Source organism: Somniosus microcephalus, chromosome 7 (assembly GCF_052327205.1).
Source record: "Somniosus microcephalus isolate GS21.2 chromosome 7, FLI_Smic_1.0, whole genome shotgun sequence".
Classification (NCBI taxonomy): domain Eukaryota; kingdom Metazoa; phylum Chordata; class Chondrichthyes; order Squaliformes; family Somniosidae; genus Somniosus; species Somniosus microcephalus.
The window spans coordinates 71,942,728-71,969,524 of NC_140993.1; the positions used below are offsets into that span (position 1 = coordinate 71,942,728).

At 44.9% G+C, this 26,797-nt stretch overlaps 1 protein-coding gene across 1 annotated transcript in view; it reads left to right on the forward strand.

The window, feature by feature from the left end:
• Positions 1 to 26,797, forward strand: part of LOC147114716 (uncharacterized) — an 88,481-nt gene that overhangs the window by 2,166 nt on the left and 59,518 nt on the right. The window contains exon 2 of the mRNA XM_085992589.1: positions 13,609 to 14,890. Coding sequence (XP_085848715.1) covers positions 13,609 to 14,890 — 1,282 coding nt within the window. The remainder of the gene's footprint in view (positions 1 to 13,608; positions 14,891 to 26,797) is intronic.

Here is a 26,797-nt window from a genome sequence, read left to right on the forward strand (position 1 = left end):
GCACATTACATACAGATGTAGTATACAGTGTGCACATTATATACAGGTGTAGTATACAGTGTGCACATTATATACAGATGTAGTATACAGTGTGCACATTATATACAGATGTAATATACAGTGTGCACATTACATACAGATGTAGTATACAGTGTGCACATTATATACAGGTGTAGTATACAGTGCACATTATATGCAGATGTAGTATACAGTGTGCACATTATATACAGGTATAGTATACAGTGTGCACATTATATACAGGTGTAGTATACAGTGTGCACATTATATGCAGATGTAGTATACAGTGTGCACATTATATACAGGTATAGTATACAGTGTGCTCATTATATACAGGTGTAGTATACAGTGCACATTATATGCAGATGTAGTATACAGTGTGCACATTATATACAGGTATAGTATACAGTGTGCACATTATATACAGGTGTAGTATACAGTGCACATTATATGCAGATGTAGTATACAGTGTGCACATTATATACAGGTATAGTATACAGTGTGCTCATTATATACAGGTGTAGTATACAGTGTGCACATTATATACAGGTGTAGTATACAGTGTGCACATTATATGCAGATGTAGTATACAGTGTGCACATTATATACAGGTGTAGTATACAGTGTCCACCTAATACACAGATGCAGTATACAGTGTGCACATTATATACAGCTGTAGTATACAGTGTCCACCTAATACACAGATGCAGTATACAGTGTGCACATTATATACAGATGTAGTATACAGTGTGCACATTATATACAGATGTAGTATACAGTGTGCACATTATATACAGGTGTAGTATGCAGTGTGCACATGATATACAGATGTAGTATACAGTGTGCACATTATATACAGATGTAGAATACAATGCATTGGTTATATACAGATGTAGTATACAGTGTGCACATTATATACAGATGTAGAATACAATGCATTGGTTATATACAGATGTACTATACAGTGTCCACCTAATACACAGATGCAGTATACAGTGTGCACATTATATACAGATGTAGTATACAATGTGCACATTATATACAGATGTAGTATACAGTGTGCACATTATATACAGGTGTAGTATACAGTGTACACATTATATACAGGTGTAGTATACAGTGTGCACATTATATACAGGTGTAGTATACAGTGTGCACATTATATACAGATGTAGTATACAGTGTGCACATTATATACAGATGTAGTATACAGTGTGCACATTATATACAGATGTAGTATACAGTGTGCACATTATATACAGATGTAGAATACAATGTGTTGGTTATATACAGATGTAGTATACAGTGTGCACATTATATACAGTGTAGTATACAGTGTGCACATTATATACAGGTGTAGTATACAGTGTGCACATTATATACAGGTGTAGTATACAGTGTGCACATTATATACAGATGTAGTATACAGTGTGCGCATTATATACAGATGTAGAATACAATGCGTTGGTTATATACAGATGTAGTATACAGTGTGCACATTATATACAGATGTAGAATACAATACGTTGGTTATATACAGATGTAGTATACAGTGTGCACATTATATAGAGATGTAGAATACAATGCGTTGGTTATATACAGATGTAGTATACAGTGTGCACATTATATACAGGTGTAGTTTACAGTGTGCACATTATATACAGATGTAATATACAGTGTGCACATTACATACAGATGTAGTATACAGTGTGCACATTATATACAGGTGTAGTATACAGTGCACATTATATGCAGATGTAGTATACAGTGTGCACATTATATACAGGTGTAGTATACAGTGTGCACATTATATACAGGTGTAGTATACAGTGTGCACATTATATACAGGTGTAGTATACAGTGTGCACATTATATGCAGATGTAGTATACAGTGTGCACATTATATACAGGTGTAGTATACAGTGTGCACATTATATACAGGTGTAGTATACAGTGTGCACATTATATACAGGTGTAGTATACAGTGTGCACATTATATACAGGTGTAGTATACAGTGTGCACATTATATACAGGTGTAGTATACAGTGTGCACATTATATACAGGTGTAGTATACAGTGTGCACATTATATACAGGTGTAGTATACAGTGTGCACATTATATACAGATGTAGTATACAGTGTGCACATTATATACAGATGTAGAATACAGTGTGCACATTATATACAGATGTAGTATACAGTGTGCACATTATATACAGTGTAGTATACAGTGTGCACATTATATACAGTGTAGTATACAGTGTGCACATTATATACAGGTGTAGTATACAGTGTGCACATTATATACAGATGTAGTATACAGTGTGCACATTATATACAGGTGTAGTATACAGTGTGCACATTATATACAGGTGTAGTATTCAGTGTGCTCATTATATACAGGTGTAGTATACAGTGTGCACATTATATACAGATGTAGTATACAGTGTGCACATTATATACAGATGTAGAATACAGTGTGCACATTATATACAGGTGTAGTATACAGTGTGCACATTATATACAGATGTAGAATACAGTGTGCACATTATATACAGGACATAGGCATATAGGAACAAGAGTAGGCCATTTAGCCCCTCAAGCCTGTTCTGCTATTCAGTGAAATCATGGCTGATCTGCGGCCTAACTCCATATACCCGCCTTTGCCCCTAACCTTTAATATCTTTGGTTAACAAGAATCTATCGATCTCAGATTTAAAATTAACAATTGATCTAGCATCAATTGCCATTTGCGGAAGAGAATTCCAAACTTCTACCACCCTTTGTGTGTAGAAGTGTTTCCTAATTTCACTCCTGAAAGGTTTGGCTCTAATCTTTAGACTATGTCCCCCAGCCCTAGACTCCTCAACAAGCGAAAATAGTTTCTCTCTACCTACCCTATCTGTTCCCCTTAATATCTTGGAAAACTTTGATCAAATCATCCCTTAGCCTTCCAAATTCTAGGGACTACAACCCTAATTTGTGTGGAACAAAAGCAAAATACTGCGGATGCTGAAAATCTATGAACCGTCATCAACCTGAAACGTTAACTCTGTTTCTCTCTCCACAGATGCTGCCTGACCCGCTGAAAATTTCCAACATTTTCTGTTTTTATTCCTAATTTGTGTAATCTCTCCTCGTAATTTAACCCTTGGAGTCCGGGTTTCATTCTGGTAAACCTACGCTGCACTCGCTCCAAGGCCAATATATCCTTCCTAAGGTGTGATGCCTAGAACTGCTCACAGTACTCCAGGTGTGGTCTAACCAGGGTTTTGTACAGCTGCAGCATAACTTCTACCCCCTAGTATTCTCATCCTCTAGATATAAAGGCCAGCATTCTATTAGCCTTTTTGATTATTTTCTGTACCTGTTCATGACATTTTAATGATCCATGTACCTGGACCCCCAAGTCTCTTTGGACCTCCACTGTTTTTAGCCTTTCACCATTTAGAAAGTACCCTGTTCTATCCTTTTTCCGTCCAAAGTGGATGACCTCACATTTGCCTACATTGAAATCCATTTGCCAGTTTTGCCCATTCACTTAATCTATCAATATCCCCTTGTAATTTAATGCTTTCATCTACACTGCCTACAATGCCGCCTATCTTTGTGTCATCAGCAAATTTTGATATGTGGCTTTCTAGCCCATCATTTATGTCGTTAATAAATATGGTGAATAGTTGAGGCCCCAACACAGAACCCTACGGGACACCACTAGTCATCCCCTGCCAATTAGAGCACCTACCCATTATCCCTACTCTCTGTCTCCTGCCGCTCAGCCAATTTCCTAACCAGGTCAATAATTTTCCTTCAATTCCATGGGCGTCAACCTTAGTTAACAATCTCTTATGAAGGACCTTATCAAATGCCTTCCAGAAGTCCATATAAATAACATCCATAGACATTCCCCTGTCCACTACATTAGTCACCTCTTCAAAAAAATTAATCAGGTTTGTCAGGCATGTCCTACCTTTTACAAATCCATGCTGGCTCGCTCTGATCAGCTGAAAATTTTCAAGGTGTTCAGTCACCCGTCCTTAATTATAGATTCTAGCAATTTCCCGACAACAGATGCTAGGCTAACTGGTCTATAATTCCCTGGTTTCCCTCTCTCGCCATTCTTAAATAGTGGAGTGACATGCGCAAATATAAAGAAACGGTTCCTGAATCGAGAAACTTTGGAAGATTATAGTTAGGGCATCTGCAATGTGCTCACCCACTTCCTTTAAAATCCTGGGATGGAAACCATCTGGTCCTGGGGATTTGTCACTCTTTAGTGCCACTATTTTCTTCATTACTGTTATTTTGCTAATGTTAATTGTGTTGAGTCCCTGTCCCTGATTCAAAATTAGTTGGGGTTTCCGGCATGCTACCTCTTCCTCTACTGTAAATACTGATGCAAAGTAATTATTCAACATGTCCGCTATTTCCTTATTATCATTGACAATATCAGCGATCTCAGTTTTCAAGGGGCCAACATTGCTCCTGACCACCCTCATTTTCCTAATATAACTGTAAAAACTTTTTGTGTTGATTTTGATATCCCTTGCAAGTTTCCTTTCATACTCCCTTTTTGTAGCTCTTACTATCTGTTTTGTGACCCTTTGCTGTTCTTTGTATCTTTCCCATTCGCCAGGATCTGTGCTAGTTTTGCATTTTTGTATGTTTTTTCTTTTAGTTTTGTATTGTCTCTTTAGTTGTCCATGGCGGTATTTTTGGGTAAGTAGAGCTCTTGCCCCTCAGGGGTATAAACTGGTTCTGTATCACCTTAAATTCTTTTTTGAACATCTCCCACTGATCTTCTGTCGTTTTACCCATTAACAGATTTGCTCAGTTTACTGTGGACAGTCTCTGTCTCATCCCTTTGAAGTCGGCCTTACCCAAATCTAGAATATTAGTAGCTGTTTCGCGTTTCTCCCTTTCAAACACTACTTTGAACTCGATCATGTTAACTAAATCTGGCTCATTACTCATTACTAATTCCAATACGACATGCCCCCTTGTTGCCTCTAGGGCATATTGTTGCAGAAAACTATCCCGGAGACACTCGAGAAATTCACTACCTTTCTGATGTGCTAATCTGCTTATCCCAAGCTATATGAAAGTTAAAATCTCCCATTAAAATCACTTCACAGCTGTTACCAGGGGGTCTATACACAACTCCCACTACAGTCTTAAATCCTTTCCTATTTCTTAATTCTATCCATAAAGTCTCCACTGCCTGGTTACCTTTCGTTATATCCTCTCTTATCATTGAAGTGATTTCATCCTTAATCACTAAGGCTACTCCTCCCCCTCTACCATTTCCCCTATCGTTCCTGTAGAACGTATAACCTGGTATATTTCGTTCCAAGTCCTGACCGTCTGGCAGCCATGTCTCAGTAATGGCCACCATGCCGTACCCTCCAAGTTGAATTTGCGCCTGCAGTTCATTCAATTTATTGCTTATACTCCATGCGTTTGTATAAAGAACGCTTATTTGTGCCACACATCCTAACCTGTCCTTCAGCTCTAATGTTTTACTCACATGTTTCTTATTTCTCTCTCCTGGTTTAATCACTTTACATTTATTAGTTTTCCCTTTACCTGTAGTGCCTAAAGCACAATTTCTGACTGTTACCCTACTCTCTTCCCTTTTGTTTGTTTTTGAACTATTTGTACTACATTTTCCCCCTGAGCCACCCCCCCTCCATTTACTAGTTTAAAGTCCTTGTGACCGCCCTATTTATCCTTTCCGCTAGGACCCTGGTCCCAGACTGATTCAGGTGGAGCCCGTCCCAATGGTACAGTTTCTTCCTGTCCCAATACTGGTGCCAGTGCCCCATGAAATGGAACCCCTGATTCCCACACTACTCCTTTAGCCACGTGTTCACATCCCTAGTCTGCTTTTCTCTACGTCAATTTGCACGTGGCTCAGGTACTAATCCAGAGATTATAACCCTTGAGGTCCTGTTCTTTAATTTATCTCCTACTTCCTGGTACTCCCCAAACAGGACCTCTTGTCTACTCTTCCCTATGTTGTTGGTCTCAACATGGACCTCCCTCCCTCTCCAATATCCTTTCAAGCCAGTTTGAGATGTCCCTCACCCTGCCACCAGGTAGGCAACATACATGTGGGACTCTTGATCTTGCTTACAAAGGATGCCATCTGTCCCCCTGATTATTGAATGCCCTACAATTACCACATTATGCTTCCCCTCCTCCTCTCCCCTTTGGACAGCCTCCTGCTCCAAAGTGACATGGTCCGCATTCTGGTTGTCCTTCCCACAGTCTTTATCCTTATCCTCACAGGTAGCAAGTACATTGTACCTGTTGAATAGGATCAGTTTCTGAGGATCCTCATTCTCTATCTCACATGGGTTCCCCCTTACTTTGCACACTATCAGTCACACCAACCCACTCTGAACCTGCACCTCTCTACGAGGTTGACCGAAGTCTGGAGCAAACTGTCCAGATACTCCTCCCTCCCTTATGTGTCAGAGTGTCTCCAACTCGCACCCCAACTCAATGACTCTGAGCCGGAGAGATTTGAGACGGAGACATCTACTGCAAACGTGTTCGCTCGGGACAGTCTCTCTGTCCACAAACTCCCACCTACTGCAGTCCAGACACACAACCTGCTCGGCCATATCCTAGTCTAGATTATTTATATCTACTTTCTAGTTTGTTGTAAGTTATTTTCTTTTTCTACACTCCAACTTGCACTAAGCATTAAAACACTGGAAAAATATTTAAATGCCTCCTTATTAGACTATTATCTAAACTTACCAGAAATAAACTTAAGACTTGTCCCTGATCTGATCTGGAGAAAGAAAACACTCATCAACTATTCACCAATTAGCTCCTTCCCTTGTGCTGACGTCACTTTAGGTGCTTTTTTACACTGACGTCACTCTGTGTTTGAGTGGACCTGCCGCTCGGGTCTGCTCTGTCCTCGGCCTTTTCTCCCACTTTATTTGTGCCACTGCTCCTCCTCTTGCGTGCAGGTTATATACAAGTGTAGTATACAGTGTGTTAGTTATATACAGATGTAGTATACAGTGTGTTAGTTATATACAGATGTAGTATACAGTGTGTTAGTTATATACAGATGTAGTATACAGTGTGTTAGTTATATACAGAAGTAGTATACAGTTTGCACATTATATACAGGTGTAGTGTACAGCGTGTCCATTATATACAGGTGTAGTATACAGTATATCTGCAGTCCTGTCACATCCAGTCGTGAATGGTGGTGGACAATTAGACATCTAACAGGAGGAGGAGGCTCCATGAACATCACCATCCTCAGTGATGGTGGAGCCCAGCATGTGAGTGCAAAAGACAAGGCTGAAGCGTTTGCAACCGTCTTCAGCCAGAAGTGCTGAGTGGATGATCCATCTCAGCCTCCTCCTGAGGTCCCCACCATTATGGAAGCCAGTTATCAGCCAATTCAATTCACTCCACATGATATCAAGAAGGGGCTGAGCGCACTGGATCCAAAAAAAGCAGTGGGCCCCGACAACATCCTGGCTGTAGTGATGAAGACTTGTGCTCCACAACTAGCCGTGCCTCTGGCCAAGCTGTTCCAGTATGGCTACAACACTGACATCTACCCAGCAAAGTGGAAAACTGCCCAGGTATGTCATGTCCACAAAAAGCAGGACAAATCCAATCCAGCCAATTATCACCCCATCAGTCTACTCCCAATCATCAGCAAAGTGATGGAAGGTGTCGCCGACAGTGCTATCAAGTGGCACTTACTCACCAATAACCTGCTCACCCATGCTCAGTTTGGGTTCTGCCAGGACCACTCGGCTCCAGAACTCATTACAGCCTTGGTCCAAACATGGACAAAAGAGCTGAATTCCAGAGGTGAGGTGAGAGTGACTGCCCTTGACAATCAAGGCAGCATTTGACCGAGTGTGGCATCCCATCCACCACCTTAAACATTCACTCCCTCCACCACCGGCGTACCGTGGCTGCCGTGTGTACCATCTACAAGATGCACTGCAGCAACTCGCCAAGGCTCCTCCGACAGCATTGCCCAAGCCCACAACCTGTACCAGGGCAGCAGGCGCATGGGACCACCATCACCTCCAAGTTCCCCTCCAAGTCACACACCATCCTGACTTGGAAATACATCGCCATTCCTTCATCGTCGCTGGGTCAAAATCCTGGAACTCCCTCCCTAACAGCTCTGTGGGAGTACCTTCACCACACAGACTGCAACAGTTCAAGGCGGCGGCTCACCACCTCCTTCTCAAGGACAATTAGGTTATATACAGATGTAGTATGCATTATATACAGATATCATATACACAGTGGATGTGGTGTATTTGGACTTTCAGAAGGCTTTCGATAAGGTCCCGCAAAAGAGATTAGCATGTAGTTAAGGCACATGGGATTGGGGGCAAGGTACTGACTTGGATAGAGAACTGGTTGGCAGACAGAAAGCAAAGAGTTGGAATAAACGGGTCTTTTTCCGAGTGGCAGGCAGTGACTAGTGGGGTACCGCAGGGATCGGTCCTTGGACCCCAGCTATTCACAATATATATTAATGATCTAGACAAGGGAACTAGATGTAATATCTCCAAATTTGCAGATGACACAAAGCTGGGTGGGCGTGTGTGCTGTGAGGAGGATGCCGAGAAACTCCAGGATGATTTGGACAGGTTGGGTGATTGGGCAGAAGCATGGCAGATGCAATATAATGTGAATAAATGTGAGGTTATCCACTTTGGTAGCAAAAACAGGAAGGCAGATTATTATCTGAATGGCAATAGATTGGGAGAAGGGGAAGTGCAACGAGACCTGGGTGTCCTTGTGCACCAGTCGCTGAAGATAAGCATGCAGGTGCAGCAGGCGGTTAAGAAGGCAAATGGTATGTTGGCCTTCGGAGCGGGAGGGTTTGAGTACAGCAACAAGGATGTCTTGCTGCAGTTGTACAGGGCCTTGGTGAGACCACATCTTGAGTATTGTGTGCAGTTTTGGTCGCCTTATCTGAGGAAGGAGTTCAGCGAAGATTCACCAGGCTGATACCTGGGATGGCAGGAATGACGTATGAGGAGAGATTGGATCGATTGGGCTTGTACTCGCTGGAGTTTAGAAGAATGAGAGGGGATCTCATCGAAACTTATAAAATTCTAACAAGACTAGACAGACTAGATGCTGGAAGGATGTTCCCGATGGTCAGGGAGTCCAGAACCAGGGGTCACAGTCTAAGGATAAGGGGTAGGCCATTTAGGACAGAAATGAGGAGGAATTTCTTCACCCAGAGAGTGGTGAATCTGTGGAATTCTCTACCACAGAAGGCAGTAGAGGCCAATTCATTAAATATATTCAAGAAGGAGTTGGATATATTTCTCAAGGCTAAAGGGATCAAGGGGTATGGGGAGAAAGCAGGGATCGGGTACTGAATTTGGATGATCAGCCATGATCGCATTGAATGGCGGAGCAGGCTCGAGGGGCCGAATGGCCTAATCCTGCTCCTATCTTCTATGTTTCTAAGTACGGTGGATTTTCCCATTTGCTGCCTGGGTGTAAGTGGGGATGTGGATACAAACTGCACACAATTTTCCTCTCATTGAAACAAATGAGTGAAAGTTGAGTGCAGTGTGTGCTGAAGGTTGGGATAAGCACTTGCGCCAAGCACCAAAGAGGAACTTGCATCCTAATATGTAAATTATACAGATGTATGCAGACATTATATACAATATACAGAGGTAATATATAGTGTATGGGATGTGGGCGTCACTGGCAAGGCCAGCATTTATTGCCCATCCCTAGTTGCCCTCGAGAAGGTGGTGGTGAGCCACCTTCTTGAACCGCTGCAGTCTGTGTGGTGATGGTACTCCCACAGTGCTGTTAGGTAGGGAGTTCCAGGAATTTGACCCGGCGACGATGAAGGATCGACGATATACTTCTAAGTCAGGATGGTGTGTGACTTGGAGGGGAACTTGGAGGTGGTGGTGCTCCCATGCGCCTGCTGCCCTTGTCCTTCTAGGTGGAAGAGGTCGCGGGTTTGGGAGGTGCTGTCGAAGAAGCCTTGGCGAGTTGCTGCAGTGCATCTTGTAGATGGTACACACTGCAGCCACGGTACACCGGTGGTGGAGGGAGTGAATGTTTAAGGTGGTGGTTGGGGTGCCAATCAAGCGGGCTGCTTTGTCCTGGATGGTATCGAGCTTCTTGAGTGTTGTTGGAGCTGCACTCATCCAGGCAAGTGGAGAGTATTCCATCACACTCCTTACTTGTGTCTTGTAGATGGTGGAAAGGCTTTGGGGAGTCAGGAGGTGAGACACTCGCCTCAGAATACCTAGCCTCTGACCTGCTCTTGTAGCCACAGTATTTATGTGGCTGGTCCAGTTAAGTTTCTGGTTAATGGTGAAGCCCAGGATGTTGATAGTGGAGGATTCGGCGATGGTAATGCCACTAAATGTCAAGGGGCGGTGGTTAGACTCTCGCTTGTTGGAGATAGTCATTGTCTGGCACTTCTGTGGCGCGAATGTTACCTGCCACTTATCAGCCCAAGCCTGAACGTCGTCCAGGTCTTGTTGCATGCGGGCATGGACTGCTTCATTATCTGTGGAGTTGTGAATGGCGCTGAACACTGTGCAGTCATCAGCGAACATCCCCATTTCTGACCTTATGTTGGAGGGAAGGTCATTGATGAAGCAGCTGAAGACGGTTGGGCCTAGGACAGTGCCCTGAGGAACTCCTGCAGCGATGTCCTGGGGTTGTGATGATTGACCTTCAACCACCACAATCATCTTCCTTTGTGCTAGGCGTGACTCCAGCCAGTGGAGCGTTTTCCCCCTGATTCCCATTGACTTCAGTTTTACTAGGGCTCCTTGATGCCAGACTCGGTCAGATGCTGCCTTGATGTCAAGGGCAGTCACTCTCACCTCACCTCTGGAATTCAGCTCCTTTGTCCATGTTTGCACCAAGGCAGTAATGAGGCCGGGAGCTGAGTGGTCCTGGCGGAACCCAAACTGGGCATCAGTGAGCAGGTGCCGCTTGATAGCACTGTTGATGACACCTTCCATCACTTTGCTGATGATTGAGGGTAGACTGATGGGGCAGTAATTGTCCGGGTTTGATTTGTCCTGCTTTTTGTGGACAGGACATACCTGAGCAGTTTTCCACGTTGTTGGATAGATGCCAGTGTTGTAACTGTACTGGAACAGCTTGGCTAGAGGCGCAGCTAGTTCTGGAGCACAAGTCTTTAGCACGACAGCTGGGATGTTGTCGGGCCTCATAGCCTTTGCTGTATCCAGTATGCTCAGCCATTTCTTAATAACACATGGAGTGAATCGAATTGGCTGAAGACTGGCTTCTGTGGTGGTGGGGACCTCGGGAGTAGGCCGATATGGATCATCCACTCAGCACTTCTGGCTGAAGTTGGTTGCAAACGCTTCAGCCTTGTCTTTTGCACTCACATGCTGGGCTCCACCATCATTGAGGATGGGGATATTCTTGGAGCCTCCTCCTCCTGTGAGTTGTTTAATGGTCCACCACCATTCACGACTGGATGTGGCAGGACTGCAGAGCTTTGATCTGATCCGTTGATTGTGGGATCGCTTAGCCCTGTCTATAGCATGCTGCTTCTGCTTTTTAGCATGCATATAGTCCTGTGTTGCAGCTTCCCCTGGTTGGCACCTCATTTTTAGGTAAACCTGGTGCTGCTCCTGGCACGCTATTCTACACTCGTTGTTGGTCTCCTGGCTTGGTGGTAATGGTAGAGTGAGGGATATGCCGGGCCATGAGGTTACAGATTGTGGTGGAATACAATCTGCTGCTGCTGATGGCCCACAGCGCCTCATGGATGCCCAGTTTTTAGCTGCTGGATCTGTTCTGAATCTATCCCATTTAGCACGGTGGTAGTGCCACACAACACGATGGAGGGTGCCCTCAGTGTGAAGATGGGACTTCGTCTCCATAATGACTGTGTGGTGGTCACTGCTGCCAATGCTGTCATGGACAGATGCAATCTGCGACAGGCAGATTGGTGAGGACGAGGTCAAGTAGGTTTTTCCCCTCATGTTGGTTCACTCACCACCTGTCGCAGGCCCAGACTGGCAGCTGTTCTTCAGGACTCAGCCAGTAGTGGTGCTACCAAGCCACTCTTGGTGATGGACATTGAAGTCCCCCACCCAGAGTACATTCTATGGCCTTGCTACTCTCAGTGCTTCTTCCAAGTGGTGTTCAACATGGAGGAGTACTGATTCATCAGCTGAGGGAGGGCAGTAGGTGGTAATCCTTGCCCATGCTTGACCTGAAGCCATGAGACTTCATGGGGTCCAGAGTCAATGTTGAGGACTCCCAGGGCCACTCGTTCCCGACTGTATACCACTGTGCCGCCACCCCTGGTGGGTCAGTCCTGCCGGTGGGACAGGACATACCCAGGGATGGTGATGGAGGAGTTCGGGACATTGGCTGAAAGATATGATTCTGTGAGTATGACTATGTCAGGCTGTTGCTTGACTAGTCTGTGGGACAGCACTCCCAATTTTGGCACAAGTCCCCAGATGTTGGTGAGGAGGGCTTTGCAGGGTCGACTGGGCTGGGTGTGCCATTGCCGTGTCCGTAGCCGGTGCCAAGGTCGATGCCAGGTGGTCTGTCCGGCTTCATTCTTATTATTTTGTTTTGTAGCGGTTTGTTACAACTGAGTGGTTTGCTGGGCCATTTCAGAGGGCAGTTAAGAGTCAACCACATTGCTGTGGGTCTGGAGTCACATATAGGCCAGACCCGGTAAGGACGGCAGATTTCCTTCCCTAAAGGACGTTAGTGAACCAGATGGGTTTTTACGACAATCCGATAGTTTCATGGTCACCATTACTGATACTAGCTTTTTATTCCAGATTTATTTAATTAACTGAATTTAAATTCCCCAGCTGCCGTGGTGGGATTTGAACTCACGTCTCTGGATCATTGGTCCAGGCCTCTGGATTACTAGCCCAGTCCTGGTATGTACAGTATACATGGATATTATATACATTATGCCTGTCATATATAGATTTTTACATATTATTTAAGTGCCAATTGCATACAGATATATATGGTATAACCACTATATATGGATGTTCTATACAATATATCCATGATGTATACAAATGCTAAATACAGTACATCCATTTTAAAAAGGTGTATACAGCTATTACACAGTATGACCATGATATACATTAACTCTGTTTCACTCTCCACAGATGCTGTCTGACCTGCTGAGTATTTCCATCATTTTCTGTTTTTTCAGATTTCCAGCATCCATAGTACTTTGCTTTTGTTGTATAGCATGTCTGTAATATACAGATATTATGTGCAATATGACCATTATATACACCTGCATATGGATGTTAAACTTAGTATGCAGCTGTTAAATAGTATTTCCATCGTACATATATTTTATGTACAATATGTCCATTACGTATATACCTGTATTCTGATGTATTGTATAGCATGTTCACTATTTACAGATGTTATATATAGTATGTACATTATATACACCTGTGTACAAATATTATATAGTATGTCCACTTTATACAGATGTTCTACCCAGATACACCACTCTATCCTTCCCCACCTCATTCCCACTCTGCTCTGCTCTATTCCAGGATCAGATGTCACAGTGTCTGCCTACCCTGCTGAAGATACCACTTCTGCTGTGCTAGTCACTGAGAGTTCCCCATCTCTCACCGGTTCTCATTCTCCAGAGGCCCAGACAGGTCCCCGTGTTCCTCGCCGCAAGGATTCCCCGATTGTTTCCACTGCACCCAGCAGCTCCCCTTGGCCAACTCCAGGTGAACCCTTCCAGGCTCCAGCAGATGCATTAGGGGTGAGCTCCATGGGAGAGCAGCCCCAGAGTGAGGGGCCGGGTGATGTGACTGGGAGTGGACAGTTGGGTTGGGAGCAGGGAGCAAACAGGAACCGCTCTGGGTCAGACGGGCTGGGCAGCCCAGAGGTAACCTCCCCTCCTCTGGCCAATGACTTGGGTCAGGAGCTTGGGGGCTGCCCAGGCTGCCAGGGAGCCGAGGGGACATCGGAGGAGGGGCCACCCAGCCAGGCCAGCCCATCTACTGGGCAAATTACAGTCCCTGGCTTAGACCTGTTAAAAGGGGTGGAGGGAAGTGGAGAGACTTTTGGACCTACAGGAGGGACCACCGCATCCAAAAAGAAGCAGGATGCTAAGTTGGGCAGGTCTGAAGAGGTCACCAACCTTCCAACCCAGGGCGCAGAAGGAAGCACCGACTACAACCGGATTGACCTGGAGATGCATCTGTGGTCCCAGGTCCGCACCATCCCTGCCCTCCACCCCATGACAACTAGTGAGCCCTCTGAGGTGCCCACAGATTACATTTACGACCCTGACAATGATACAACTATTGACTCTTCCAACAGATTTAGCATTGTTGAAGCTCCCGATGTTCCCATGACATCATCCAACTTAGACTCCACAAAAGATTTCTTGCCTGACCTTCCTGCCTTGACTCTTCCTCCTGATAGCAGTGTCTCAGATGTTCATATGGCCACGTTATATTATTGGGATGAAATGTCCAGTGAGTTGGAGGATGAGAATGAGCTTCGGCTGACCACAGTTTCCCCTAAGATACAGACCATGTTGGTGAAGGAAGAAGGCATCACCAGGCAGACTGTGCCCAACCAGGACTTCAGATCAGAATCTTTCCTCACAGAAAATGTCTTCACTGGCACCTCTGGCTCAGAGACCAGACAAGACACTAGCCTGTCACCCCCTGTTCTTGGAGAAAGTGGGAGTGAATGCAAGCTGGGATACCTGAAGCAGAATAAGTCTTGCAAGTCCATCTGCGACATGGTCCCTAACTACTGCTACAATGGCGGGCAATGTTACATCATGGAAAATGTTGGAGCTATTTGCAGGTAAGCGGCATCTTATTTTTGAGTTGGGTTTGGGTGTGCAAGCTAGTCCATCATCAACAAAATGCAAGCTTTGCGAGACTCATATCACAAGGTTCAGATGAAAAAAGGCCCACTTCACAATACCAGCCCTACTCTCTTTCCATTACAGCATTAACATCCACCTCAACAGGCCTCGGCTTAGTGTCAGAGCTGAAGGATGACACTTCTGACAACACAGCATTCCTGAAATGCCAGCCTAGATTTCTCTGCTCAAACCATGGTTTGGGGCTTTGAAACGACCACCATCTGACCCAAAGGCAAATATGCTGCCAACTGAACACATTCTAAGCTCGGCTCTGATTGTTCCTGCAGCTGGGAAAGGGATGGTAGCGGGTCAGCCACGATTTTCCTTTCCTGGCGACTGTTTCCCGCCCATCGGAAGAGTTAAAATCGACCCCTCAGTTCCTTGTTTCCCATTGTTTGTCAGTCAGAATGAAATAGAGTGGATTGATACAGGCTTTGCATCATAGAAGACAAGCTGCTCGCAGAGGGAGAAGGAGGAGGAGGCTCTCAATAGGAGGCCTTACCCACCTTGGGTCTTCAGGGAGCACTTCTCCTACCTGCACCAAAGCCAGGAGCAGTGTGTTCGTGGCTCCGCTATACCAAGGAGGTGGTCACAGAACTTTGCCACCTCATGAACCTAGATCTGCAGCCTCAGAGCAGGGCAGTGATGGCGCTGCCAGTGGCCCTCAAGGTGACCATGACTCTGAATTTCCTGGAACATCCCGCAGTTTGCTGCCCGTCGTTGAATGCGAGAGGTCACAGAGGTGCTGTATGCTCAGACAGGGGACTTCATTGTCTTCTCTCTAAACAGAGAGAAACAGGAAGAGCATGCATATGGCTTTACCAGGATATCGGGCTTCCCCCTGGTGCAGGCTGCCATCGACTGCACACACGTGGCTTTGCAGGCACTGCATCTCAATGGTGAAAAGTACCGTAACCGCAAGGGGTACCACTCACTTAATGTGCAGTTGGTGTGCGACCACATCCAGCACATCATGCTGGTGAATGCCCGCTACCTTGGCAGCAGTCACGATGCGTTCATCCTGTGCCAGTCCGCTGTGCCAGCAATCTTCCAGCCAGCACGTCAAACCCGAGGGTGGCTGCTCAGAGACAAGGGCTATCCTCTCTACACCTGGCTGATGACTCCCCTCCACAATCACACCACTCGTGGCCAGCACTCATATAATGAGAGCCATGCGACCATGAGGAACGTCATCGAGCAGACTATCGGGGTGCTGAAGCAATGGTTCCACTGACTTGACCACTCGGGAGGAGCCCTCCAGTAACGTTGGAGCGTGTGTCCCAATTTGTGGTGATCTGCTGCATCCTCCACAACTTGGACATCATGAGGGTGCAGCCCTTGCCACCACGGGTTCCGCGTCCACCTCAGAAAAGTGCTCCACTGGTACAATTACAGATGGTCACTCAGGCTAGGGCTCAGACACATTGTTGGAGTAGTACAGAGGGAGCTTTACTCTGTATCTAACCCGTGCTTTACCTGCCCTGGGAGTTTTTGATGGGGCAGTGTAGAGGGAATTTTACTCTGCATCTAACCCGTGCTGTACCTGCCCTGGGGGTGTTTGATGGGACAATGTAGAGAAAGCTTTACCATGTGCTTAATCTGTGTTTTACCTGAATTGGAAATACTTGGTGCTGACAGCACTAATATGGACATCCCTCACATTGATGAGCACAAAACCAATTCTCCACACCCTGAAAAAGTATAACATTGAACAAAACAATGTTATTAAAAATACCTTACCTTTTGTTAATATCTGAAGAACCATACAGGCAGGCTGCGAGCTTGAAATTGGTCGAAGGGAAGCTGTTGGATAGCATCATATAAGATGTGAGTTATAATCACTCAAAGAGTTCAGTGGTTATTAGAGACACCCAGCATACTGGGAATGTCGGCCCTGATTCACTAACCTGATTGAGTTACCTTGAGAAATTGGTGGATGAGTGTAGTCTGGTTGATGATGTAAGCCCGATTTCCAAAAAGTGTTCAATAAAATACTGTGTAGGCAGCTATGAGGAAAGATGAGATCTGATGGGCTGGCAGGACAGTTACTATGTTGGTTGGTAGTCAATTACAGAAGCAGTGAATTGCTCTGAATGGGAAGGAATCTGAGTGGGGCATTTGGGGTAAGGAAGCTTCAGGGATGATTGTACAAAGGTAGCAGATCAAGAAACAGACCTGGTGTAGTAGTTGATTACTTGTGGTACACAAGGTGAGGTGACTTTTTTTATATTAGTTCCTGTGATATGGGCGTTGCTGGCATGGCCAGCATTTATTGCCCATCCCTAATTTGCCTTCCTAACAGCAAGCAGTTAGGAAGGCAAACGGTATGTTGGCCTTCATTGCAAGAGGATTTGAGTACAGGAGCAAGTATGTCTTACTACAGTTGTACAGGGCCTTGGTGAGACCACACCTGGAGTACTGTGTGCAGTTTTGGTCTCCTTACCTAAGAAAGGATATACTTGCCATAGAGGGAGTGCAGCGAAGGTTCACCAGACTGATTCCTGGGATGGCAGGACTATCGTATGAGGAGAGATTGGGTCGACTAGGCCTGTATTCACTAGAGTTTAGAAGAATGAGAGGGGATCTCATTGAAACGTATAAAATTCTGACAGGGCTAGACAGACTGGATGCAGGGAGAATGTTGCCCCTGGCTGGGGGGTCTAGAACGAGGGGTCACAGTCTCAGGATACGGGGTAGGACATTTAGGACTGAGATGAGGAGAAATTTCTTCACTCAGAGTGTGGTGAACCTGTGGCATTCTCTACCACAGACAGCTGTGGAGGCCAAGTCACTGAATGTATTTAAGAAGGAGATAGATAGATTTCCAGACACAAAAGGCATCAAGGGGTATGGGGAGAGAGCAGGAATATGGTATTGAGATAGAAGATCAGCCATGATCATATTGAATGGCGGAGCAGGCTTGAAGGGCTGAATGGCCTACTCCTGCTCCTATTTTTTCTATGTTTCTATGTTTCTAATTGTCCTTGAGAAGGTGGTTTCTTGAACCGCTGCAATCTGTGCGGTGAAGGTACTCCCATAGTGCTGTTAGGGAATAGTGTAAGAGGCCGAGGACAGAGAGGCCAGAGTGGGAGTGGAGCGGAGAATTAAAGTGGCAGGCGACCGGAAGCTCAGGGTCTCACCATCTGGAGCCGTGCAAGTCTGGTTCGGCGAGAACTACATTTCATAGAAATCATATCATAGAAACCCCACAGTGCAGATAGAGGCCATTTCAGCCCATCGAGCCTGCACCGACACATATTCCACCCGATCCCCGTAACCCCACGTATTTAATCCCCCTAACACTAAGGGTCAATTTTTATCATAGCCAATCAACCTAACCCGCACATCTTTGGACTGTGGGAGGAAACCGGAGCACCCGGAGGAAACCCACGCAAACACGGGGAGAATGTGCAAACTCCACACAGACAGTCGCCCGAGGCCGGATTCGAACCCGGGTCCCTGGCGCTGTGAGGCAACAGTGCTAACCACTATGCCACAGTGCGCTGCTTCGCACCATTCACCTGTGCACGTGTGCGAATCAGCAGAGTCAGTGAGTGCGATCTGGTGAGGGTGAGTCTTGGGTGGGGGAGAGAAGAGATGATGGAGAGTGACAGGGAGATGGTGTAGAGAGAGGAATGGGAGAAAGATGGAGATAGAGAGAGAGAGAGAGATTGGGGAAGAGTGATAGGGAGATAGAGATGGGGGCACAGAGAGAGAGATAGGCAGAGAGATAGAGGTACAGAGAGAGAGAGAGTGATTGGGGAAGAGTAACAGAGTGATGGGGATACAAAGAGGAATGGGAGAGAGAAAGAGATGGAGGTACAAAGGGGAAAGGGAGAGATGGGAGTACAGAGAGAGATTGTGGAAGAGTGACGGGAGAGAGATGGAGGTAGAGAGAGAGGAATGAGAGAGATGGAGGTCAGAGAAAGAGTTGGGGGGAAGATTGATGCAGAGCGAGAAGGGGGTACAGAGAGGAATGGAGACAGAGGGAAATACAGAGAGAGGAATGGGAGAGAGATGGGGTACAGAGAGAGGATGAGACTCGGGGGAGGGGGAAAGAGATCAAGACCAGTGGGGGGGGGGGGAAGAGAGAGGGATAGAGACACGAAAGGAAGAGATTGACATGACCGAGGCGAGAGGAGTGTGGGAGATATTGGGGGAGGAAGAGAGAGAGGCTGGACAGGTAGAGAGAGGAGTAGACATTGAGGGCAAGAGATAGCGAGATACAGGGACAAGATGAAAGAGGATACAGAGATGAGAGAAAGAAACGGAGAGGTAGTGGGAAAAAGACTGAGAGAGACGGGGAGAGCGATTGATGGAGAGATGTGAGTGAGAGAAAATGGAAGGAAGTGGCAGAAGAGAGAAACCAGAGGGGTTGGGGAGCGAGACCAGAGGCAAGGGGGAGAAAGAAAAGGGAGAGTGAAAAAGCGGGGGAGGGGAGAGAAGAGAAGGAGAAGGGAGGAGACTGATAAATGGATGGGGGACAGGAAAAAGGAGGGCGATGAGGAGGGTGTTCACGTTTTTAGGCTGCACCAGATGGTTTTCTTGAGTCCAGTGACAAAAGTCATTTCTGTAGGTAAGCCCACTCGCCAGTTAACTTAATGACTTTATATGCCAATCAGAACACTCTCGCTATTGTCATTTGCTGACTGGATATGACAGCAGCCCTTCCATGTGTTTGGATAATGGAAGAATAATCCAGTGGTTCTCAAACTGGGGTTTGTGCAGACAGGCCGGTAAACAGCAGAGGGGCAGGAAAAAAACCGGAAAGACTCAGCAGCTGTGCAGTGAGTAGGCGGGCAGAGGAAGGTTACACCTGAAACGGTGCCAGTGTTCCCAACAGGAGCCACCGAGCCTAATCCCACTCCAGGCAGAGCAGGGAGGTGTTGTGCGGTGAAGTATTCAACAGGCATGTTGCTGAACCTGTAGGGTTACCTTTCAACTGAAGGGAAGATAAAAGTTTTCACATCACCAATCACATCAATGTTCACGGGGGGTGATCGTGACTCCCAGGAACATAGGAACAGGAGTAGGCCATTTAGCCCCTCGAGCCTGTTCCACCATTCAATGAGATCACGGCTGATCTGTGACCTAACTCCATATACCCGCCTTTGCCCCATATCCCTTAATACCTTTGGTTAACAAAAATCTATCGATCTCAGATTTAAAATTAACAATTGATCTAGCATCAGTTGCCGTTTGTGGAAGAGAGTTCCAAACTTCTACCACCCTTTGTGTGTAGAAGTGTTTCCTAATTTCACTCCTGAAAGGTTTGGCTCTAATTTTTAGACTATGTCCCCCAGTCCTAGAATCCCCAACCAGCAGAAATAGTTTCTCTCTATCTACCTTATCTGTCCCCTTAATATCTTGAAAACTTCGATCAAATCACCCCTTAACCTTCTAAATTTCAAGGAATACAACCCTAGTTTGTGTAATCTCTCCTCATAATTTAACCCTTGGAGTCCGGGTATCATTCTGGTAAACCTACGCTGCACTCCCTCCAAGGCCAATATATCCTTCCTAAGGCGTGGTGCCCAGAACTGCTCACAGTATTCCAGGTGTGGTCTAACCAGGGCTTTGTATAGCTGCAGCATAACTTCTACCCCTTTGTATTCTAGTCCTCTAGATATAAAGGCCAGCATTCCATTAGCCTTTTTGATTATTTTCTGTACCTGTTCATGACATTTTAATGATCCGTGTACCTGGACCCCCAAGTCTCTTTGGACATCCACTGTTTTTAGCTTTTCACCATTTAGAAAGTACCCTGTTCTATCCTGTTTATGTCCAAAGTGGATGACCTCACATTTGCTTACATTGAAACCCATTTGCCACAGTTTTGCCCATTCACTTAATCTATCAATATCCCTTTGTAATGTAATGCTTTCATCTACAATGCCACCTATCTTTGTCTCCATGGGAAGGTGTTTTTGATTTTTTTCCCCAAAACTTACCTTTGGTTGGCAGCTGCAGGGACTGCATTGTGTGGTGGCTTTGTTGGACACCAAGTGAAGGGTGTAGGATTTTTAAAAGGCTTTTTGTAAAGCATTTTCAGACGCAGTAATATAGTTTTTGTAAAGAGCTGTGACCTGTTAAAGATTAAATAAAGCTACTAATGAGGTTTATAAACCAAAAAATACCAACTCATGATTTCTTACCAATTCTCATGATTTTTAAGAGTTTGTCTCATGATTTATGAGATGGTGGTGTTGGCATTACTGAGTTCCTGAGAGGAAAAGGCATTTCCAGCTAGGGCGGATAAGCTGCTCAGTGTGAATTACTGGTTACCATGGCCGCCTGGAACTTGCTTAATTAGCTCAGGGAGTTGGAGAGGAATTTTCCAAACCTGAATTGATTTCAGGTTCGCCACCCCCGCGCACCCCCCCCCCCCACCCCTGTTTTATTTCCTCTCTCAAGAAGTAGCGTGGTTAGGGGGTTGGGACAGTGTATGTGGTCAGATGTGGCCGGTTTGATGGACCGGATGGACTTTTCTCACACTTCTTTTTGCATGATTGTAGACTTAACCGAATTTGGCCGTACTATTCCATTGTTCTCCTCGCCCGCCTCACAACCTCCACCCTCCTTAAAATCCAGTTCATCCAAAATCTGCATCTTGAAAACCCTTTGAGTGGAAATCAATCTAACAAATTTTTAAAAATCATTTTGGACACATGCGCCACTTCCTTGAGGAATTAATTATGGAGTGAGTGTGAAATTTTACCCCTTGTGATTCCAAAGGCAACACATTTAAATCTGCTGCCAGATTTGCCAAAATATTGGAACGGCAAATGACCATTTGATTCCTTTTTTAGAGGTCACCCCCACCTACCCACATTCTCACCAGCCCCCTCCTTCCTCCAGAACCCCAACTGATTGTTTCTCCGATTAAGTTCACTATTGTTGAATCCGTGAATCTTAAGGTATGGTGTTCTTCAATAAATAGACGGAGACTGCAGATCAACAATCAACAGGTGTTTACTGGATGAGGGTAGTCTAAAAAACTAACAGTACAGATGCCTGCTCAAGGCTTATATACAGGTGTGGTCACTGCCGGTACTACAGTATACAGGAGCTGTAAAAGTAGTTCTCTCTTAAAGGTACATACACTACAACTATCCACTTCTGCCTAGGTACCTTGTTCCACAACTTGATTAGCCTTTGGCTGAAAACTGTTCCCTTTCTTACTCCTAATGTCCTCATTTTTTAAATTTGCGTTCCCTGGGATCATAACTCTTCTCCACACGGGATAATTTGCCCAGGTCAAATTTGTCATTCCCTTCATAATCTTGAAAACTTCTGTTAAATGGTTCCTGCTTCTTCTAAACAAAGTGTCCCAGCTCCCTGCCATCCTGTTTGCTGCAGCGTATGTGAAGTAACAAATTGCTCAACATAGATCGGGAAGCAAAGTTAGGTCTTGATGGAGTCCCACTTTATTGAGTCTGATGATGTACCTCAGTGTCACTTCCACAACAATCCCAAAGATTTAAAACTGCTGGTTTGGTGATGCCTGGTAGACTCTCTATATATTTCTCCCTTGCCTCCTGTTGTATCTATGCTTTAATGCATTCAATCAAGCATGTAGATACGTCAAATTAAATCAATCAATCAGAGTCAGGCAGACAGGCTTCTAACTGCAATCTTCTCTTTATTGGTAAAATGGCTGACTGCAGCTTTCCCAGGTAATTCCCATAATGCAATGCACATTACATTACCGTATTAACTGGTGTTAAACTCGCAATCAATACACGACATCCCCCTTTTCCTTGGAAACAAACTTGTAGTTTACAAACAGTTGCTTACAATAACACTGCATAACTTATTTGATTTATAAACTTTTTACAAACTTGTGTCTTACCACACAACTAAATAATTCCCAGGTTTAAACATTTAACATCACCCATGCAGTTCTCGCACAGTTTATGTTGTGACATAATCAGACAGTCTTTGGGGTTTTCTTTTAACCCTTTGAGGTCTGGCTGTATTGGGTATGTCTGACATGTTGGTGTCAGTGGGTATTGCCTGTGTCACAGTGGTATGTGTGTCAGGGTCTACTATACTGTCCTCAGTCCCTTGTGTTTCCTTCTGCTCATGGAGTGTCTCCTTTGGTCCATTGGTTCTGTATTTCTTCACAAACGTAGTGTTTCTCGAGTAGCGTGCTCCTTCTGGAAATTCCACTACTACTTGACTCCCTGTTTTACTCAAAACTTTGTGCGGTGTGGCATTAAAAGGAGTGGTGAACTTGTCCACTTTGTCCTGCCGTACCAGCACCGTGTCGCCAACTTCCACCTCTGAATATTGTGTTCTCCGCTGTTCATCTGTGTACAGTTTGGACTTGCCTTTTTGTTCTGTGTCCTGGTCACGTACTTCCATGTCTGCGTGCGACTCTGTGATGTCTGGCAGCTTTCCTCTCATTTTCCGTTTAAAGAGCAGCTCTGCCGGGCTCTTTCCTGTTGTGGCATGGTCAATGCTCCTGTACACAGTCACATATTTTCTAAGCTCATGTTTCCAATCTAGTCCTTCTGACTGAGCAATTCTGATTCTCTTCATCAGCGATGCATTCTGGCGCTCGACTTCTCCGTTAGCCTGAGCCCATTCTGCTGTCGTTTTCAGGTGTTTGATCCCGTTGTTTTCACAGTATTCTTTGAATAATTCAGATCTGAATTGGGGACCATTATCAAATTTGCAGGTGACGGCTGAAGATTGACTCTAAACTATCAATAACCTTCTCTGTTGTGGTGGAGGTCATGATGTCATATTCATAGTAGCGACTATAATAATCAACTACCACAAGAATGGAGTGGTTGGATGGCAAGGGTCCCAGTAAGTCTATAGCTACATCCTGCCAGGGGCGCTCCGGTAATGGTGTTGGTCTCAACGGTTCAGGTGGGTCGGGTCTGGCTACTATCTGACAACCGTGGCACGCTTTACAGTGTTTTTCAGCTGCCTTGTCCATGCCAGGCCACCAAACCTTGGTTCTGAGATGTTGCTTTGTTCCAACTATTCCCAAGTGTCCTTCATGTGCTAACACCAGGGCTCGCGCGTGTAACACTGTGGGTAGTACGATGCGTGTTCCCCAAAGAACTAGGTACCCCACTACGCACAGCTCGTTTGCAATTGCTGCATAAGCTTTACAGTTCTCAAACTGTCCGTTTGTGATTGCCTTCCGTACCTCAATCAGCTCTGGGTCGGTAGCAGAGGCTTCCTCCACCTCTCTAGTAGTGAGTGCTTTTGGTGTCGCACTCACAGCTACAAATCTCACATATTCATCTGAGCCATGAGAATGTCTCTCCTGTTTTGCTGTCTCCCCCAGCAATCGTGACAGTGAGTCTGCAATGTTTTGCTTGCCTGGAATGTGTATCACCTTAAAATCATACGGCTGTAATCTAAGTACCCATCTCTCTATACGGGCACAGGGTTTAGAGTGTGGGCCGTATATCACTTGCAATGGCTTATGGTCAGTTACCAAGTTAAATTTTCGGCCATACACATATGGATGCAGCGCACAAGCCCATACAAGAGCTAAGGCCTCTCTCTCTGTTTGAGAGTATTTCCTCTCACAGTCTGTTAAACTACAACTTACACAGCATATTGGCACCTCTTGTCCCTGTTGGTCCTGAACTAGTACTGCGCCTAAACCTACAGGACTGGCATCTGCTATCACCTTGGTTGGTGCTGTTATGTTCATTAATAACTAGACATTCTTATTATGAACACTGCTAGCTTTTGCTAGTTGCTTTATTGAGCACATGTGGGCTAGGTCCTGTATCTGTGGAGGTTTCCATCTTGACTGCTGCCTTGTGGGTAGCCTAGTGCCTCATGGGTAATGTAGTCTTAATATCATACAGCTGGGTAGTGTAGTCTTATACATACAGCTATATACAGCTCTACGGCTCCACCTAGTGTCCACTATAGAATGACATGTTATTGATCGTTACATCCCCCTTTGAGGTTTAACAAAATCAATATCAATCAACTTTCAAGAAAACAATAAAGATAATATCAGTAACACTTTTGTTAGTGCTCTATAAACATAAACATTTTCAAAACAGTCAACACATTTTCAAAGCTTTACATTGTACTCAAAGATTAAGTCTATCAGGCTCTTTTACTTCACGTGTGGATCTTCTCAACACGGGTAAGTCTGATGTGTCTTCATGAGATTGTTCTGGCGGTGAATAACAAGATGCAGTTGCGGCATTGTCATCAATCTGCTCTTGTATAGATCGAGGTCTCCTTGCGATCTTTGCTTGGAGAGGGTTTCAGTGTTTCCTTCACTCTTCATGCCATAACTCTCAATGTAGTCAATGCACTCTCGAAAAACTGCTGGCAGCTGGATCCCATCATACAGCATAGTCCTCTCAGCAGCCTCGGCTAATGGAACACCAAAGATTGGCCTGAGGGAAGAAGGAGTATCCACCGGAACTGCTTCCTGCTCTGGTGCAGGCTTCTTCTTTTTCTTTTTCTCTTTCCACTGCTTAACAACATCTGCTGCGGTTATATCTTTGGACTTTTTCTCGTTGTGTTTTTCCTCTTTGTGCTTTTCTTCCTTTGGCTTCTCTTTGACCTTAAAGTCTTTTTCGTTCTTCTTGGAGAAACTAGGCTTTTTGAAGACATGGATGCCCTTTGGCCTTTTCATCCTTGATGGGCTCTCTGCTTCATCACCGGAGTCATCTGGTCTGCTTATGGCACAGTTTATACGGTAGACTCTCTTGACCAGTTCTAAGTCTTCACAAGCTTTGTCACCTAGTATCAAATCAAGTCTTTCAGCCACAACAGAAAACATGAGATGATGCACTTTGTCTTTGACTGTCACTTTAAGTCTGCATACGCCTAAGCTATCTATTTTCTGTCCATTATAGTCCTTCAGTAGTACTGACTTTTTCTGTATTTTGGGCTTTTCTTTCATATTGTTAATGTCACTCATACTGATTAAGTTTGCTTTTGCCCCAGTGTCCAGTTTCAATGTAACTAATGCTCCATTTATCTGCAGTGGGATCATCCATTTGTCCTCTTTTACTGCATTAACTTTATGTTCAGCATTGTCTATTTGAGGGCTGCACATTTTCTGTATCTTTTTTGATATCGTCACATGACACCATTCCTACAAAAAATGTCTCACTTAAATCAGTGTCCTCAATCACATTAACTCGTTGCCCTTTCATCGTTTTTACTTTTGAAAAGCATTGTTTGGCAAAGTGATTCTTTCCATTACACTTTGTGCACATTTTTCCAAATGCTGGGCATTGTCTTAACTGGTGTTTGTAACCACAGCGTTTACAGTTAAAAACTTCATCCTCCGATTGCTTTTCATTTCTGTTCTGCCCATGTTTCTTCCCCTTGTAGGACACAGCACCGACAGCAGCATTATCACTCATAACAATCGCATCATTATTGATTTCACTGAAAGTCTGCGCGTGCTTTCGAGCTAGCTCGCTGGCTTGGCATATTTTCACCGCATTTTCCAAATTTAGTTCGCTTTCTCTCAACAGACGTTCCCTGACTTTTTTATCATGAATACCAAACACAATCTGGTCGCGAATCATGGATGCTTTGAGCTCAGAGAAATTACATGTCTGTGCTTTCAGTTTCAGATCAGTTATAAAGCTATCAAAAGTCTCATTTTGTTGCTGTGTCCGAGAACGGAAGATGTATCTTTCATACGTCTCATTATTTTTGGGAGAACAATGTGCATCAAATTTCTGTAGCACATAGTCTAATTTGTCTCTGTTCTCCGCTGGATTAAATACAAATGTATTAAATACCTCTATCGCCTGTGGGCCTGCAACCATAAGCAGCAACGCTATCTTCCTTGCGTCTGGCTTCGTACCGAATCCAATGGCTGCAAT